General features: G+C 31.2%; 2 protein-coding genes and 1 pseudogene across 3 annotated transcripts in view; 1 reads left to right on the top strand and 2 right to left on the bottom strand.

The window, feature by feature from the left end:
* Window positions 1–10435, bottom strand: part of LOC116145691 (disease resistance protein At4g27190-like) — a 31477-nt gene extending 21042 nt beyond the window's left edge. The window contains exons 1-3 of one of the 2 annotated variants that reach the window (XR_004130407.1): window positions 10318–10435; window positions 10139–10218; window positions 9583–10060 (exon numbers count right to left, since the gene is read on the bottom strand). The gene's annotated coding sequence lies outside the window, so the exon portion shown is untranslated. Of the gene's footprint in view, window positions 1–9582; window positions 10061–10138; window positions 10219–10317 lie in introns of those variants that run through there. The other variant, XM_031431147.1, reaches the window with a different exon arrangement.
* A 1274-nt stretch (window positions 10436–11709) lies between these two features.
* On the top strand, window positions 11710–12792 carry LOC116145657 (annotated as a pseudogene).
* Window positions 12793–16330: 3538 nt separating this feature from the next.
* On the bottom strand, window positions 16331–17569 carry LOC116145656. The gene has a single exon (XM_031431110.1). The coding sequence runs from the start codon at window positions 17567–17569 to the stop codon at window positions 16406–16408; it is 1164 nt and encodes a 387-aa protein (XP_031286970.1). The 3' UTR covers window positions 16331–16405.
* Window positions 17570–17967: the final 398 nt, after the last annotated feature.

Genomic DNA, 17967 nt, shown 5'->3' with positions numbered 1-17967 from the left:
TTGACTAATTGTGAGCTATCATGTCAGAGTTATGAGAAAAAGTTTATGAAAAATGATTGTTAGTGTAGTATTATTCTAATACATCTCATATTGTTTTTATCTTTACTTTTTTAATTTCTAATTAAAGTTCTTAATTATTATTTGGTACAAGTTTTAATTTTAATTCAATATTCTAAACATATTAAATATAAAACAATACGATTTTATGTACTAAACAAAGGACAATATTAGTTTATATTTAGTGCAGTATTGTCTTATTAAATGCATTGAAACACTATATCCGGGATAAATCTTTTCAATGATGTGAGTTTATTTGAATGATAAAAGCAGATGATAAGGCTGATCTGCTTTTATTCAAAGATGGACGAAATCATGGTGGAGACATAGTGGGACAGCAATGAATTTCTTTTTGACAGAAGAAGACAAATAACTTTATAATTTCAAACAGAAAAAGCAATGAATGCAAGTGTTCAATGTGCAAAAGGGTAAGTGCTTGGATATCGTGGGGGCGTTTGTTTCAATATTTTTATCTATATTCTCAATCTTATTTTTTAAATATACATATTATTTTAAAAATATTAATATATTTTTTTAATTATTTTTAAACCTTTTAAATTTATTAATTTTATTAAATATCCTTAAAAAAAATTTAAAAATTAGCAAAAACACTCTTACCTATCCATATTTATAAGATTCTAACAATCACTATCGATGATAATCAGAATCTGTCCCTACGACTTACACCACGACCAAAATTAGCTAGTTATTCATCGATCTGATGGCCAAAAAAATGGTCGTCATTGATGGTCAACAATGACTAAATCTTGATTATCGTTAATCGAAAACGATAGCCATATCTTTGGCTGCCACCTTTACGGTCGTTGACGACCACATTTGGTCGTAATCTAGCCTTTTTCGGCCAGATCTGTGATGAATCTGATCAGAAAAGGCCATATCGACGCGTTACGACATAGATCTGACCGGTCTGTGTTGTAACGTAATTTTACGGCCAGATTCTGGTGGTGGTGGCCAGAATCTGGCATTGCGAGTGGTGAAGGTGTTTTTGTTATTTTATATGTTAGGGTGTTTAATTAAATTAGTAACCTAAGGGCTTTTTTTTTATAAATTTATAAATTTTATCTTGTAATACTCCCTTATTCAATTATCCAATGTTATTTTCAAAATCATATCCAAAATAATGAAACAGGCACACAAATTTTCTTTTTATTATCAAATTTTTTGAATGTTGATAGCGTGTTTAATGGATAAAAAGTTTGTTTATTATATATTATTAAAATTCATAATAATCTATTAGAATTATTTCCTTTTTTCAATAACTAACTGCAGTAGATTATTTACTATATAAACATTTAACATTATTAATTCTCATAAACAATTTTAAAATTTTAATTTCTCAACACTTAGTCTTCTTAGTCAAGAACAAAAATAGTCAGAATATGTTGTCTTTTAAAAATGCTATACTACTTAGTGTAACGTTAAAATAACACATGGTCTAATATATTTTAATTAAACTGATAAATACTATACTATTAAATTTNATCAAGACATTTTTTATTTTTTTTTTCAAAACATTGAACTCAATTATTTTGGGTGGATTGAAGATACTTTCTCAAAATTCATCCTACATCAAACATGTTACAGTAAATTTAATCATGACTAGTTGATCTTTAATCTTCTATTTATTTTTATTTTTATTTTTTTCTTTTAACCGATGTTACTCGGATACCCACCCTCAATTCCAAGCAGGTTTCATCCCGAGTAACATCGGTTCCCATCCCAGGTTTCAGTTCTAATTTCGGTTCTATCGACTACTTATGGTCACCCTTATTGTTGTCAAACCATAATTCAAAATGAAAAGTAAAATAATTCTTATTATCTAATAAAAACATCAAGTAATACTATACCAATAACTCTATCTCACAAATTTTCTCTCACAATCTTAACGTGACAGTTTGCAATTGATCAACTCGTAATTAATTAGTAAGACTCAAGAAGGATTCATATGTGACTCATTTTAACCTGATTAATGGTGAGTTATCACATTAGAGTTGTGAGAAAAAATTTATGAAAAAAGAATGTTAGTATAATATTATTCTAACTGCATCTCATGTTGTTTTCATCTTTAACAAATTCACCCATCACCGTTAATATTACCTTTTAAAAAATATGTTGAAAGATGATATAAATATAGTGTTTGGGATAAGTGTATAATCCTACCGTCTCAAAATAGGATCTTCTCATCTTACAAGGATAGTCTTTTGTCTTCACTCATTAACCTCGTTTTTGTGATCATTTTACTTGTCTAAAGTTTCCTGTAGCCGACGAAACTCGTGCAATTTGTTTAAATTTTATTTTTTATTTTCTATGTATTTATATTAAGTAAGCTGTTGATACAAACTAATATTTACATACTACCGAGTTTAATTTATTTAATTTAAAACTATTTAATCATTTTAAAATACATCAGTTTTTATGAAAAGAATTATTCATTTATATACTTTTAAAATGATAGTTTCTTTTTTTATTTATTTTTTTAATTTCTAATTAAAGTTCTTAATTATTATTTGGTACCAGTTTTAATTTTAATTCAATATTCTAAACATATTAAATATAAAACAACACGATTTTATGTACAAAACAAAAGACAATATTAGTTTATATTTAGTGCAGTATTATCTCATTAAATGCATTGAAACACTAAATCCGAGATAAATCTTTTCAATGATGTCAGTTTATTTGAATGATAAAAGCAGATGATAAGGCTGATCTGCTTTTATTCAAAGATGGACGAAATCATGGTGGAGACATAGTGGGACAGCAATTAATTTCTTTTAGACAGAAGAAGACAAATAACTTTAAAATTTCAATGAATGACAGAAAAAGCAATGAATGCAAGTGTTCAATGTGCAAAAGGGTCAAGTGCTTGGATATCGTCGGTGCGTTTGTTTCAATATTTTTATCAATATTCTCAATCTTATTTTTAAAGTATTGTTTGACATGTTATTTTAAAAATATTAATATATTTTTTTAATTATTTTTAAATTTTTTAAATTTATTAATTTTATTAAATATCCCTAAAAAAAGTTTAAAAATTAGCAAAACACTTTTATCTACCCATACTTATAAGATTCCAACAATCACTATCGATGGTAATCAGAATCTATCCCTACGACTTACACCACGACCAAAATTAACTGGTTATTCATCGATCTGATGGCCAAAGAAATGGTCGTCATTGATGGTCAACGACGACTAAATCTTGACTATCGTTAATCGAAAACGATAACCATATCTTTGGCTACCACCTTTGCGACCGTTGACGACCACATTTGGTCGTAGATCTAGCCTTTTTCGACCAGATCTGTGATGGATCTGATCAGAAAATACCATATCGACGCGTTACGATATAGATCCGACCGATCTGTATCGTAACGCAATTTTACGGTCAGATTCTGATGGTGGTGGTCGGAATCTGGCATTGCGAGTGGTGACGGTGTTTTTGTCATTTTATATTTTAGGGTGTTTAATTAAATTAGTAACCTAAGGGTTTTTTTTATAAATTTTTAAATTTTACCTTGTAATACTCCCTTATTCAATTACCCAATATTATTTTCAAAATCATATCCAAAATAATGAAACAGGCACCCAAATTTTCTTTTTATTATCAAATTTTTTGAATGTTGATAGCGTGTTTAATGGATAAAAAGTTTGCTTATTATATATTATTAAAATTCATAATAATCTATTAGAATTATTTCCTTTTTTCAATAACTAACTGCAGTAGATTATTTACTATATAAACATTTAACATTATTAATTCTCATAAACAATTTTAAAATTTTAATTTCTCAACACTTAGTCTTCTTAGTCAAGAACAAAAATAGTCAGAATATGTTGTCTTTTAAAAATGCTATACTACTTAGTGTAACGTTAAAATAACACATGGTCTAATATATTTTAATTAAACTATTAAATACTATACTATTAAATTTAGTTTAATTTGATATAATCTAACGTCATATGTTAATAAACAAAATTTTTATTGTTTCTTAATTTTATAGTTACATATATATTATAAATAAAAGTTTGATATCATAAAAATTAGAATAAATAAAATAATTATATAGGTGCAAATCATTTTTTAATACCATAAGTTAAGAAAGTAAATCTCTCTTTAAAAAAAAAAAAAACTCAATTATTTTGGATGGATTGAAGATACTTTCACAAAATTCATCCTGCATCAAACACGTTGCAGTAAATTTAATCATGACTAATTGATCTTTAATCTTCTATTTATCTTTTATTTTTTTCTTTTGTTAGAAAAGCTAACTAATTGAGTAAAATAATTTAAAGTCCCTTTTTTTTTATTATTAATTTTTTTTTTTTAATCGCAAATGGAATTACTAACCCACTGTGTCTGCCCCAAGTTTAATTCGCATGAACTAATTAACATGACGTTGCAAGCCTAAATTCTTGACGGATAGTATTCATACTAAAGTTGAAAAAATGAGACATAAATTAATGCACAATACAAGCACTTTTTCTTTCTTTTAGCAAGTGGGATGACCCACCTTGTCTGTCACCAATTTTTCATTCTCTTTAGACTAACTACAAAAGCAAGAACAATTAGGGGTTATATGAAAATTAATACATCTTTGCTAGGAATTGAACCTTCAAATCTTAGGGATGAATTCATAATTTTTTTTTTCTGTTGTTAAACTTGCTGAAAAATGAAATATTAAGTTCACTCTAATAATAATTTATTTATTTATACTTTTTAGATGTTCCTAAGGATAATTTGGTTTAAACTAACAATCCAGACCATTTATAATAACAGATACAAAATTTATAGATAATGAAATTGAAAAATGATACCAATTATTGATGGTGCTATTTGAGAAGGTGTAATTACAATCACAATTAACTTAAAAGTTAGTATCAATATATATAATTTGAAGAAATAAAAAATTGAATTATGGGAAATGGAGAGAAGGAATGTAGATGGTCGGGTTTGAGGCATAACTTCATAAGTGTGCACAAAGAATGAACTCATACTAAGGAGTGATTTTTGACAAACTTGCGGTCTATGCTAGCTCTAGCTAGATCTATAAATAAAGAAAATTAAATATTACAATACAATTTTCGGTTTTTGTGGTTGTAATATAATTAAAACAATTATTTATGCATAGTAAATTAATTTTACAGAAAGTAGTAAAAATTATGATTGATTCAATAGAAAATTAATCCTAATTAATTAATAAGATTTCTTTATTTTTTTAATGAAGTAATTTATAGTAATAAAAATATGATTAAAAATAGAACAACAATATCAGATATGTTGTCTTTTAAATTGCTATGCGCAATTGCTAGTACTGCTATGGAAATACTTGAGGGTAACAAATGGTCGAATACATTTTAATTACACTATTAAATACTATAGCTATAAATCTATTTTTTTTTTGGAAAGTTTGGTACATAGGAGACTCTGACGTTATATGTTAATAGAACAAATTGTTTTATTGCTTCTTAATTTTTATAGTTTACATATATCCTTTAAATAAAGTTTACATTATATAAATTAGAAGTACAATACACTAACTATCTAAGGAAAAAACCCAATCATTTTTTATGATGCTATAAGTTTAAGAAAGAAACACCCTCTTTTAAGAAACCTACAAAAAAAATCAATTATTTGGGTGGATTGAGATACCTTTCTCAAATTTATCCACATCGAACATGTTGCACTAATTTAATCACACTCGTTGATCTTTTGCTAGTCTTTACATATTTTTTTTTTTTCTTTTGTTAGAAAAAGCTACACTACTTGATCGAAAAAATTTAAGTGATCTTGCAAAGTCAATTTTTCTTTTTTCAATTGGCAAGTGGAATTACTACCCCACCATGTCTATACCCCAAAGTTTAAAATCCCATGACGTTTGCACAATACAAAATGTCACATTTTTCTTCTCCTTTAGCAAAGTGGGTGATACCCAATCTTTTCTTATCACCAAGTTTTCCTTTACTTCAGACTAATAGAGAGCAAGAACAATTAGGGGTTATTTCAAAATTAATCCCCTTTGGGTAGGAATGAACCTCCCACGTCAAGGGATGAATTAAGAATTTTTTTTATTTTTCTTCTGTTTTTAAACTTACTTAAAAACGACAATATAAGTTCACCCCTAATAACCTGTTATCTATTTATGATCGCGATGTCCTAAGGTATTAATCATTCCTATTAATTAAATGATGTTAGGTACTTTTTTTTTTTTTTTATTTTGGTACTGTTCAAATTTTGGCATATACATTAATAGTTTGTGACATAATTTCGAATTTCATAGGCTACCTTCAAACTAGATACAAGGAAATAACAGCAAGAGAGTACTGCGCACTATTGTACGCATGTGTATAGACTTTCCTCGCTATATCAGCTTGACAAGGAACTACTATTGAATATCAGTCGAAATCCACTAGCTTTAATATTCATTATTGTCTAATAAAACAATAAGTTGTCATAGAAAATTATTAATTACTATAAAATTAGAAAATAATGAGACTATTAATTAACTATAAGAGCCAGGTGAAATATTAAAGAAACATAATCGAAAAACCCTAAAATGTAAAAAAGGGAAGACCGACCAAATAATTCAAAATTAAGTATAAAAATTAAAAAGAGAAAGTGAAACGTGAAAAATTAAAATTCAAAGCGTTTATTAAGTGTTGATAAAACTAAAAAATTTGTTGATACCTTTTGAAGACTTTGATAAATGCATTTAAAGTAGAAGGTACTGAAAATCAAGGGTTTATAAGCAGATAAATTGAGTATAATATAAAACTTAATAAACAAAGTCATCAAAATAACATTTAATTAATGAAAAAATCTTAATATCATGACTTCGAAGCAAAATTGCACAAGCTTGGGACAAGCGGTGGATTAAAAATGTTTTATAGGATTCTTTTGTCTTTTCAAAACAATTGACCACTGAATGTGAGAGTGACAGCTCATTGGAACAAGCCCACTCCATGACACTCGTACCAACTACTTCACCGCCTTTCATTCTTTCCATACTCTCTACTCGCTCTACGCGTTATTACTATTTTTAGATTGGATTTGGAAACTTTTGTCTTGGAAGGAAGTTAACGATATTCCAAGGGTATCTTGTAATTGTGGACATGACGTGGTAACCATGGTATTGCATATATGGAGCCATAGTGTATATAAATCATAAGCTCCAAAGGTCATACATATTCACGTGTTTTTGCTGCTTTTATTTTATTTTTATTTGAACTCTCATTGTATTAATAGTATTATAGCAAGATAGAAAGTCTTAATCACAAGTTGGATGTGACCAATTATAATTAGTGTTATTCCTTTAAATGCTTTCACATGTTTCAAGCTTAAGGTTATAATAATTTATAACGATATTGATAAATATTTACATATTATACGCTCGAGGAAAGACTGATTAAAATTAATATTTAATGCTTGTTATTTTTTTCATATATATTTTTTTAAATCCAACTTTTACAAGGTTAAATAAAATTGAATTTATTGAATTCTTATATCATAATTTATAATAATTCTTAAAATTTTGTTTCATATGAAAATCCTTCGAAAATGTATCAATAGATTAACCTCTCAATTTTAAATGTATAAATATTACTTTTAAATCCAAAAAAGATAGTCTGGGTCTTTGATGGGGACAAGGGAGGATAGAGACCATCCAGGTCTTATTGGGTTGAAATAGAAAAAGTAACAAATATATAGCATTTAATTATCAATAAATAAAAATAAACATGCAACATGTAGACCTGTCACATGATTAGGAAAAGTAATCAAACTTCGAAGAGAGAGAGAGAGAATAGTTGATGTCATGTGTATTTCCTGAAACTTCTCGGAAGCTTGGTGATTTACTCTACTCTTTCTTTAAACTAACAATTTATAATAAAGATATAAAATTTATAGATAATAGATATTGAAGTTGAAAAATGATAAGTAATCATACAAATATATGAAATTAAATATAAATTACATTAATCTTTTTTATTATTTTTTTAATTACATTAATCTTTTATTATATATACATTAATCTTTTTATTAAATTAAAGAAAACTTTTTTATTATTTTGTCCGTTGATAACAAACAAAGTCATTATGCATTATTGGATGAAGTATTAGTGAATTATTTTAAACCCCTTGTTATTTGCCCAATCACACCCCAAGAAATAAAACATATCTAACCTACTAATTCTTTAATACAATTATTGATATATATTTTAATCTTATAATTAATAATATTGATTTATCAAGACATTTTTTATTTTTTTTTTCAAAACATTGAACTCAATTATTTGGTGGATTGAAGATACTTCTCAAAATTCATCCACAAACTCAACTGTCAGTAAATTTAATCATGACGTTGATCTTTACTCTTCATTTATTTTATTTTATTTTTTTTCTTTAACGATGTTACTCGATACCCCCCCTCAATTCACCAGGTTTCATCCCGAGTAACATCGATCCCATCCCAGGTTTCATTCCAATTCGGTTCTATCGATACTATGTCACCATTCTTTGTTGTCAAACATAATTCAAACGAAAAGTAAAATAATTCTTATTATCTAATAAAAACATCAAGTAATACTATACCAATACTCTACTCACAAATTTTCTCTCACAATCTCTAGTCAGTTTCAACTTGATCAACTCTATTAATTGTAGAGACCAGAAGGATTCATATGTGACTCATTTTACTGATTAATGGTGAGTTATCACATTAGAGTTGTGAGAAAAATTATGAAAAAAGATTGTAGTAAGTATTATCTAACTGCATCTCATGTTGTTTTCATCTTTAACAAATCACCCATCACCGTAATATACCTTTTAAAAAATATGTTGAAAGATATATAAATAAGTGTTGGGATAAGTGTATAATCCTACTGTCTCGACATAGGATCTCCTCATCTTACAAGATATTCTTTGTCTTCACTCATAACCTCGTTTTGTGATCATTTTACTTTCTAAAGTTTCTGTAGCCGACGAAACTCGTGCAATTTGTTTAAATTTATTTTTTATTTTCTATGTATTTATATTAAAGCTGTTGATACAAACTAATATTACATACTACCGAGTTTAATTTATTTATTTAAAACTATTTAATCATTTTAAATGCATCAGTTTTTATAAAAGATTATTCATTTATATACTTTAAATGATAGTTTCTTTTTTTTTTATTTTTTTAATTTCTAATTAAAGTTCTTAATATTATTTGGTACAGTTTTTATTTATTCAATATCTAAACATATTAAATATAAACAATACGATTTTATGTATCAAAAACAAAGGACAATATTAGTTTATATTATGCAGTATTATCTATTAATGCATTGAAACACTAAATCCGGATAAATCTTTCAATGATGTAGTTTATTTGAATTAAAACAGATATAAGGCTGATCTGCTTTATCAAAGATGGACGAATCATGTGGAGACATAGGGGTGGACAGCAAATTAATTTTCTTTAGACAATAAGAGACAATAACTACTATCATATCCTAAAAATAAAAAACATGTTTGTTTTAATATTGTTCAAAATTCAATCTTATTCTATTCAACTCAGAACACTTAACAATTATATTTCTCAATAAAAGTTTATAAATTAACAAAAACACTCTCACCCACGCAAGCAACAGTTGCCAGCAAGCAACTGCCGCCAACAACCGTCGTTGATGCCAGAACGACGCACGATTGGCCAGATCTGGTCGATCTTTCACCAATCTGTCCGTTTCCAACCAAATCTTTCATGGATCTAGCAGAAAACGGTCAGATCTACGACCAAAAATCTGGCCGTTGACAACACATTCTAAATAAACTTCAACCAAGCCAATGAATTTCAAAGATGAAATAATGAAGCTCAAAACAAATTAATTTTTGTAATATTTCTTTAACTTTTTAATGAAAAATTATGTAGTGGTATAATAATGAAGTTCAAAGATGATGAGTATCATACCCAATTATGATGATGTTATTTGAGCTTGAGAATCTGCAGTCACAATTCGCAAATTCAGCTTTATAAAGTAGATATATATCTAAAGCCAGTATAAAAGATTGTGATTGATACCTTCTACGTAAGAGAATCTGAAGTAAAATTTCACACTCAGAATGAACTGTAATTGAGATCTTCGATCAGATCCTTGCAAACTTTAAATTCATAAAGACGTTAGCAAGTAAATAATAATAAAGAAGAAGTTAATTAAACTAGCTAAAATCAAAAGAGAAACTGAAGTTGAAACATCATACTGATTGGTGTTCTCCTATAAATGAAACTCCTTTGGTATCGGGAAATCTTTGCATATAAACTAAGTTGAGGAAGATGAGAGAGATAATGTAATTTGAAATGCGCGTGAAAACTTGAAAGACTGATTTTGTAAATCCGTGCACGTAAAATTGGGTTAAAAAATAATTGTTGGTGTAGTATTATTCTAACGACATCTCATATTGTTTTTATCCTTACCTTTTTAATTTCTAATTAAAGTTCTTAATTATTATTTGGTACAAGTTTTAAGTTTAATTCAATATTCTGAACATATTAAAAACAAAAGACAATATTAGTTAACATTTAGTGCAGTATTATCTCATTAAATGCACTGAAACACTAAATCCGAGTTAAATTGTAAATTCATATTAACGTGTGATAAATCTTTTCAATGACGTGAGTTTATTTGAATGATAAAAGCAGATAATAAAGACTGATCTGCTTTTATTCAAAGATGGACGAAATTAGGGTGGGGACAGCAATGAATTTCTTTCTGACAGAAGAAAAAGAAGAAGACAAACAACTTTATAATTTCCATGACCCACCATGTTTGCCATTTCCTTGCTGAATTAAAAAGACGATAGAATTCAGGAGCTGCCAAGAAACCAGTGCTCTCAATCATTTGAAGTGTCCAATGTGCAAAAAGGTCAAGGTCTTCAGATATTGTATTTTCTTTTTAATTATCAAATTTTATAAATGTTGATAGCGTGTTCAATGGATAAAAAGTTTACTTATTATATATTATTAAAATTCATAATAATCTATTAGAATTATTTCCTTTTTTCAATAACTAACTGCAGTAGATTATTTACTATACAATATTCAACATTATTAATTCTCATAAACAATTTTAAAATTTTAATTTCTCAATACTTAGTCTTCTTAGTCAAGAACAAAAATNACATTCTTCTTATTCTTATATATTAATTACTATATATAATTGGATGGTTTTAATGGGTTATAAGATATGGATTTGTGACATAACTAATGTCAAATATCAAAATAGATTTAACTCATTTAATCCTTCATATGATTGATACTTAATTACATGGGATAGACTCATTCATAGTACACTTGTTGTATGCTGACATGGCATACACTCATTGCATGAGTTACACGTGTCTCTACTCTTTTCAGTACTAGCAAAGCACTGACATCATTTACAATTATTTATGAATCATCAATCATCCGCACAATGAACAAGAAAGCTCAGCTCATCTTTATTCTGTGGAGCTGGCCAAGCTCCTCGTTCACTACCACCACCACCTCTCCATCACCTTCCTCATCATGAAACTACCTTCTAACTCCGAAGTCAATGCCTACCGCGACTCAGTCTCTGCAGCCAACCTTATCCACTTCGTTCATCTTCACAATGATCACCTCCCAATGTTGTGACTATGGCATATGTGCTTCCAGCTTGTAATCCAATGGGAAGTATAGAGTTGGGCAAGCAACTTCACGTATTTTCTATCCACCATTTGTTGGATTAAAATGTCTTTGTAGGCTCTGCTCTTGTTGATATGTATTCTAAGTCAGGGTCAATTTCTTATGCTGAAAATGTGTTTGCCCAAACCTCTAAAAAAAATCCTGTCACATATACCACAATGATATTAGGTTATGGTCAACTTGGGATGAGCAAGAGAGCTGTCTCTTGGTTTCACAGAATGCAAGAATGTGACAGTGAACCTGATGCTGTTACCTTTGTTGCAGTGTTGTCTGCTTGTAGTTATGCCGGCTTGGTTGATGAAGGTCTTCACATATTTGAGTTGATGGAGAGTAAATACAAGATTCAGCCCTCAACTGAGCACTATTGTTGTGTTGCGGATATGTTATGTAGGGTTGGGCGGATGGTTGAAGCCTATGAGTTTGTCCAAAAATTAGGTGAAGAGGGGAATGTGTTGGAAATTTGGGGTTCACTTGGTGCTTGCAGACTTCATGGAAAATCTGAATTGTGAGAAGTTGTGGCCAAGAANACTATTGTTGTGTTGTGGATATGTTAGGTAGGGTTGGGAGGGTGGTTGAAGCCTATGAGTTTGTCTAAAAATTAGGTGAAGAGGGGAATGTGTTGGAAATTTGGGGTTCGCTTCTTGGTGCTTGCAAACTTCATGGAAAATCTGATTGGGAGAAGTTGTTGCCAAGAAGTTGCTTGAATTAGATGCAAGAAAAAAATGACGAGCTATCATGTTTTGCTCTCAAATATCTATGCAGAAAAAGGAAACTGGGAAAATGTTGACAAAGTAAGGAAAGAGATGAGAGAAAGAGGGTTGAGAAAAGAAGTTGGATGTTCTTGGATTGATACTGGAGGTTATGTGAACTGTTTCGCGTCTAAGGATCAAGAGCATCCGCAAAGTGATGAGATATATGAGAAGTTGGAAAGATTAGCCATGGAAATGAAAAATGCTGGTTATAGGACCAACCGAAGCTCTAATCTAGATGCCATCTCCCAGTTTAATGAATGAACTGGAATATTCATTATGGACTTTGAAAATGGGAGAATTAAAACCATGTTTAGTGAAGACAATTAGCTGCAAAAATGTTGGCTGTTGAAAGGCCAATAGTTGGTCATTTAATTATTGTGGATACAACATGATGTTAGGTCTAAATCGTGGTCCTGTGTCAAGATTGACAAATTCGATCAATGCTCAACTTGCTCAGTTGAGCAGCTCAGTGTGTAGCATGACGCAATTATCTGGATGTTTGCATGGTCTTTAGTGGTTAAGTTAAGCAATGGAGACTAAATTAGAGTAAAGTGGATAAGCTGCTCAACTTTATTTAATCAGGCCTTATCTCATTGATCAGGTAAAATACAGAAAAACTTTCATTCTAGCATGATGGTAAAAATTTCACCTTTAAAAAAATTATATCACTCTATGCTCAGCAGCAACGGGACTTTATATATATGGTGCATGAATTTCTTTATTGGATCTTTCACACTTTTTCAATTGTAGTGGCTGCTTTCTCATTGCTTCTTAGTTATGGATATCTTCTTACGTTCTATCCTCTGTTGTGATCAAAGCATCTTCTTCATTGACTTAGTAAAGTGACCATACCTAAATTTTTATCGTAGAATCTGTCTTTTGGGTGAACACAAAGAAGAAAATGAAAGATTGGTTTAAAATTCATCTGAGAAGTTTTTGTATGTAAAATTGTTATATAGTTTCTATTATTTAAATTTTCGATACTTTATTCTTGAAACTATTAGGATTCTCTTTAAGCTGATAGTTTAGATATCTTTTTATATCTCAACATACGAAATCATTTCAGGTAGATAGATTGGTAATGTGGAGAGTTTGGAACTTATGCCTGAATAATGGATGATTGAAATCGAAATTTGAACTAATTTTGTCTTGGTTGGGAATAAGTTTTAAAAAATTAAAACCCAAGCAAAAGTTTAAAGCCATTTCCAATTGATATTTAAGATTTGACATTCATTAAGTTAAGAAGAAAATGCCTATTTTGGATTTTTTATGGTCTTTTGTTTTTGCTTCATTCTCCTTGGAACGAGTTTTCGATATGTTGGTCGATGTGATGCTCTAATGGATATTCACAAGAATCAATCAATTCAAAATTTTGTAATTTCATTTTCCCTTTTTTTTTTTTGAGAATATCAATTATAATTGTGACAGGAACAAATGTTACATGGATTGCAGAACTCAAAAAGACCATATTCTCCCTCTAGCACATAATCATCTGTAATCGAGCAGCATGATCATGGAGTGGCCAGGTGAATCAATGCCATTTGCTAGTTTGTGCCAGTGTTCCTCTGCGAACCATATGAATTAAACCTAGGAGATTGAAGGAGCTATAGCAGTTAACCTTTAGTCGGGCATTCTAAGTTCCAAGTTCTAACCTTGTTTTCTCTTCCTTCAAAACAAGGTTTTGCCTTCTGCGTACTTGGAGAAAGATTGGTCTATGATAGTGTTTGAGCAAGCAAGGAGGTTCCGAATGGTTAAGGGTATTGTTGTAAATTCATTCATGGAGCTGGAGTCTAATATGATAAAGTCTTTCTCAAATGGTGAAACCAACATCCCACCCGTTTATTCTGTAGGACCCATTTTGAATCTTGAGGGATAGCATTGATTTAGGGTCAGGTGGGTCCAAAACAAAAGCAGAAATCACGGAGTGGCTTGATGATCAGCCGCCATCGTCGGTTGTGTTCCTATGCTTCAGGAGCATGGGAAGTTTCAATGAGGATCAGGTGAAAGAGATTGCTTGTGCACTCGAGCAGAGTGGACATCGGTTCTTATGGTTCCTACGTCAACCTCCACCAAAGGGTCAGTTCGCCATACCAGGGGACTACACAAATCCAACGGATGTGCTGCCAAAAGAATTTCTCGATCGAACGGTCAAGATTGGAAAAGTAATCGGATGGACTCCACAAGTGCCAAAAGAATCTTAGTTTTACTTTGTCATAAAATTATAAAACTATTGACGTTCAAGATTTGACATTGGCATAATTTGGATGGATTCTCTTGGTTTCTTGTTTTCAATATGTTGGTTGATGTCATGCTCTAACGGATGTTCACAAGACATATTGTCTGAAAGTTTTGAACATAAATCACTAAAGTAAGGTTAGATTCATTAGAGTCTAAAAAGTAATACTCAGCTACTTTTCAATTTCCAGTTATTTGAACACATACAGGTCTTCTCCCTATTAGCAAAGCATTTACATCATCACTGATTTATCGTCTTGTTTACATAGATGGTTTTACTACAATTAATTTCTATTTAAAATCCATTAATTTTCATTGAATTTTACTCTCAAAACTCAAAAACACAATAACCAACTTCAATGAACAAGAAAGTCGACCTCGTCTTCATCCCTACACCAAGCGTCGGCCACCTCGGCTCCACTGTGGAGTTGGCCAAGCTCCTCGTCCACCGCCACCAACGCATCTCCATCACGGTCCTCGTCATGTAATTACCCTTTGACTCCAAAGTTTAACACCTATCTAAACTCACTCTCTGCTAGCAACCGCATCAACTTCGTTCATCTCCCAAGCGATGACCTTCAAGGATTCGACCCAAAAGCTTCTTCACTTCGTTCATTGAATCTTGTAAACCCCTCGTCAAAGAAGTAGTCCCTAAGTTAGCTCACTCTGAGTCAGCCTCCCATGACTCACCTCGACTCACCGGGTTTGTCCTCAACATGTTTTGTACCAGCATGACTAGTAGATTATTAGTATAATCAATTCATTAGTTTAGTTAGCTAGTTAATCTGTCAACTAGTTAGTTAAGTGGTTTAGCTGAAAAATGATAGATTGACGTACTACCGGTCAGATCCAATCGATAGTACGCCATTATACTAGATTTCGGCCACCTTTAGGCGGTGGTGATCGGAATCTGACAAATATGGGTGATAAGGGTGTTTTTGTCAATTTCTAAATTTTTTACTGTGGATGTTTAGTCAAATTAATAAACTTAAGGGATTTAAAAATAGTTGAATAAAATATAATAACATTTTAGGAAAATAAATTGGTATTTTGGAAATAGTATAAATAGAATAGTGAAAAATGTTAAACCAAACAGACCTAGAATTCCCCAAATTCAAATCTCCTTCCCAAATTCATCTGTCCTAAATTTGCAAACCAAACAATAACCAGCTGAGGTGGCATATGCCATGTAGGATGCCACATTATGAAATAAAAAAAATTGTGTATTCATACTTAAAAACAAAAATTGAATGAAATAAAATAAGAAAATGAAGTATAATAAGACAAGGGATATTAAAGTCTTTTTATGTTATACACCCATTGATGTGTCTAACTCTCATGTTGGTTCCACACATCCACTGACACTATTAAACAAACGAGTAATGCTATAGTTATTGAAAGTAGTGTACCAAATTCATGTATCGAATGACGTGATATAATCCTGATCGTCAATTAATACAAATTACATCACATCATTCGATACATAAATTTGTTACACTCCTTTTGGTAGCTCTATTATTTTCCTAAACAAATCTTTCACTACAAATAAAAATATTTTCCAACCTAGAAAGCTCAAACATAATATTAACACTTAATAATAAAATTCGGTACACTCCTTATGGTAGCTCCATAGCACTCTCTATGTAACGGCCAATGCTATTTCCATCGCTGGCGCATTAGCTGTCGCTTCCTTATTAGCTGAGAACTCAACCACTGGCTGCAGCAAGTTAGTATAGTGGAATTCGATTTGTAGCCGGTGATGAAGAGGTGTTGATGCCATCAAGCCCTTCTTTATATCAGCCTGCAATTCGCGTAACGGGACTGCAGCCAAGAAGCTCTTGATATACTCTTTGCACGACTCCTTCCCTCTACACACGATCTCTTCTTCCTCAGTGGTTTGAGACTCGTTCTGGGAAACTATCTGAGTCTCTTGCGCTGAAGTTTCCTTCGATGAACTTCCTTGTGCTTTATCAATAGCAGATTTTTCACCTGAAGGCTTAGTCTCCTTCGATGAACTTCCTTGTGCTTTATCACTAGCAGATTTTTCGCCGGAAGGCTTCGTCTCCTTCAATGAATTTCCTTGTGCTTTACCACTAGCAGATTTTTCACCTGAAGGTTTCATCTCTTTTGGCAGTCGCTGGATTGTAGTGTCTTTGTCGAATTTCAGGACATAGGCCTGGTTGCATCCCTCATAAAGTCTCTCCCCCAAAGTATCAATGATATAGTAAGCATCATGGTCAACCTTCAGCACGAAAAAATGGTCATTCCAACTGACGATATAAATCGAAGGGTCAACATTGCCAGGAGAGTTGGATCCATAACGAATGATCTCCTCCCATATGCTGTCAAATGACATCGCACCCTGAAGGAAGTCAAAATCCTTTCCTTCCGGGCCTTCTGGATGGAAAAAACCAACAAAAGACTTCTCTGGTACCATAGATAGAGGACGAATTTTAGCTTGAAGGACTGTATCGAGATCAAAGTGCTTGTCAGGAAATTGGCGTATATAATCCTCATTCTCACAGAGGTTTCTCCACTCTAGAGATCCTTCCCTGATGAGATTATCAAATTCATATTTAATCGGCATTTCATCTCGATTGGACTGCAACCAATTGGCAATGACAGCAACAAGGGCAGTACATGCACTCTTGCCTGCAGCACGTTCATTCCTCTGATCAATGGAAGCAAAGAAAACTTGAGCATGTAGCTTCAGGTGTCCATCACGGCTTATTATTTCTTTGTTTTCCCAGCTGCCAACAGCAAAATTGTCATCTCCAAATTCAGAGATTGATAACTGAACCATTAAACAACACCACATTTATGATGAGTCAGTTACCCAGTTCACTGAAACAGGGACGTGTGTTTATCTTGGTCCACTCGCCCCGTGACAGGGGCAGGCGCAATAACTCAATGCCTTCAGATATGGACGGTCGAGATGATAATTTAAAAAAAATTATTTTGATTCACAAGCGTGATCTCGCCCGTCACACCTAAGCCGGCGGTGACCAGGCCACCTTTTTTATTCCTTTATTATTAAATAAATATTTTTCTCATAAACTGGCATAATAATTATATCATCATCTTCATCAGCCCTTTGTCCTGTATATAACTTTCCATCAACCTTGTTAGTAAACAATAGTACAAAACAAAAGGATGAAGAAAGCTGAGCTAGTGTTGATCCCTTCATCGGGCGTCGGCCAC

The sequence above is a fragment of the Pistacia vera genome, unplaced genomic scaffold (genome assembly GCF_008641045.1).
Source record: "Pistacia vera cultivar Batoury unplaced genomic scaffold, PisVer_v2 Contig464, whole genome shotgun sequence".
NCBI lineage: Eukaryota > Viridiplantae > Streptophyta > Magnoliopsida > Sapindales > Anacardiaceae > Pistacia > Pistacia vera.
This window is presented reverse-complemented; position numbering and strand designations above follow the sequence as displayed.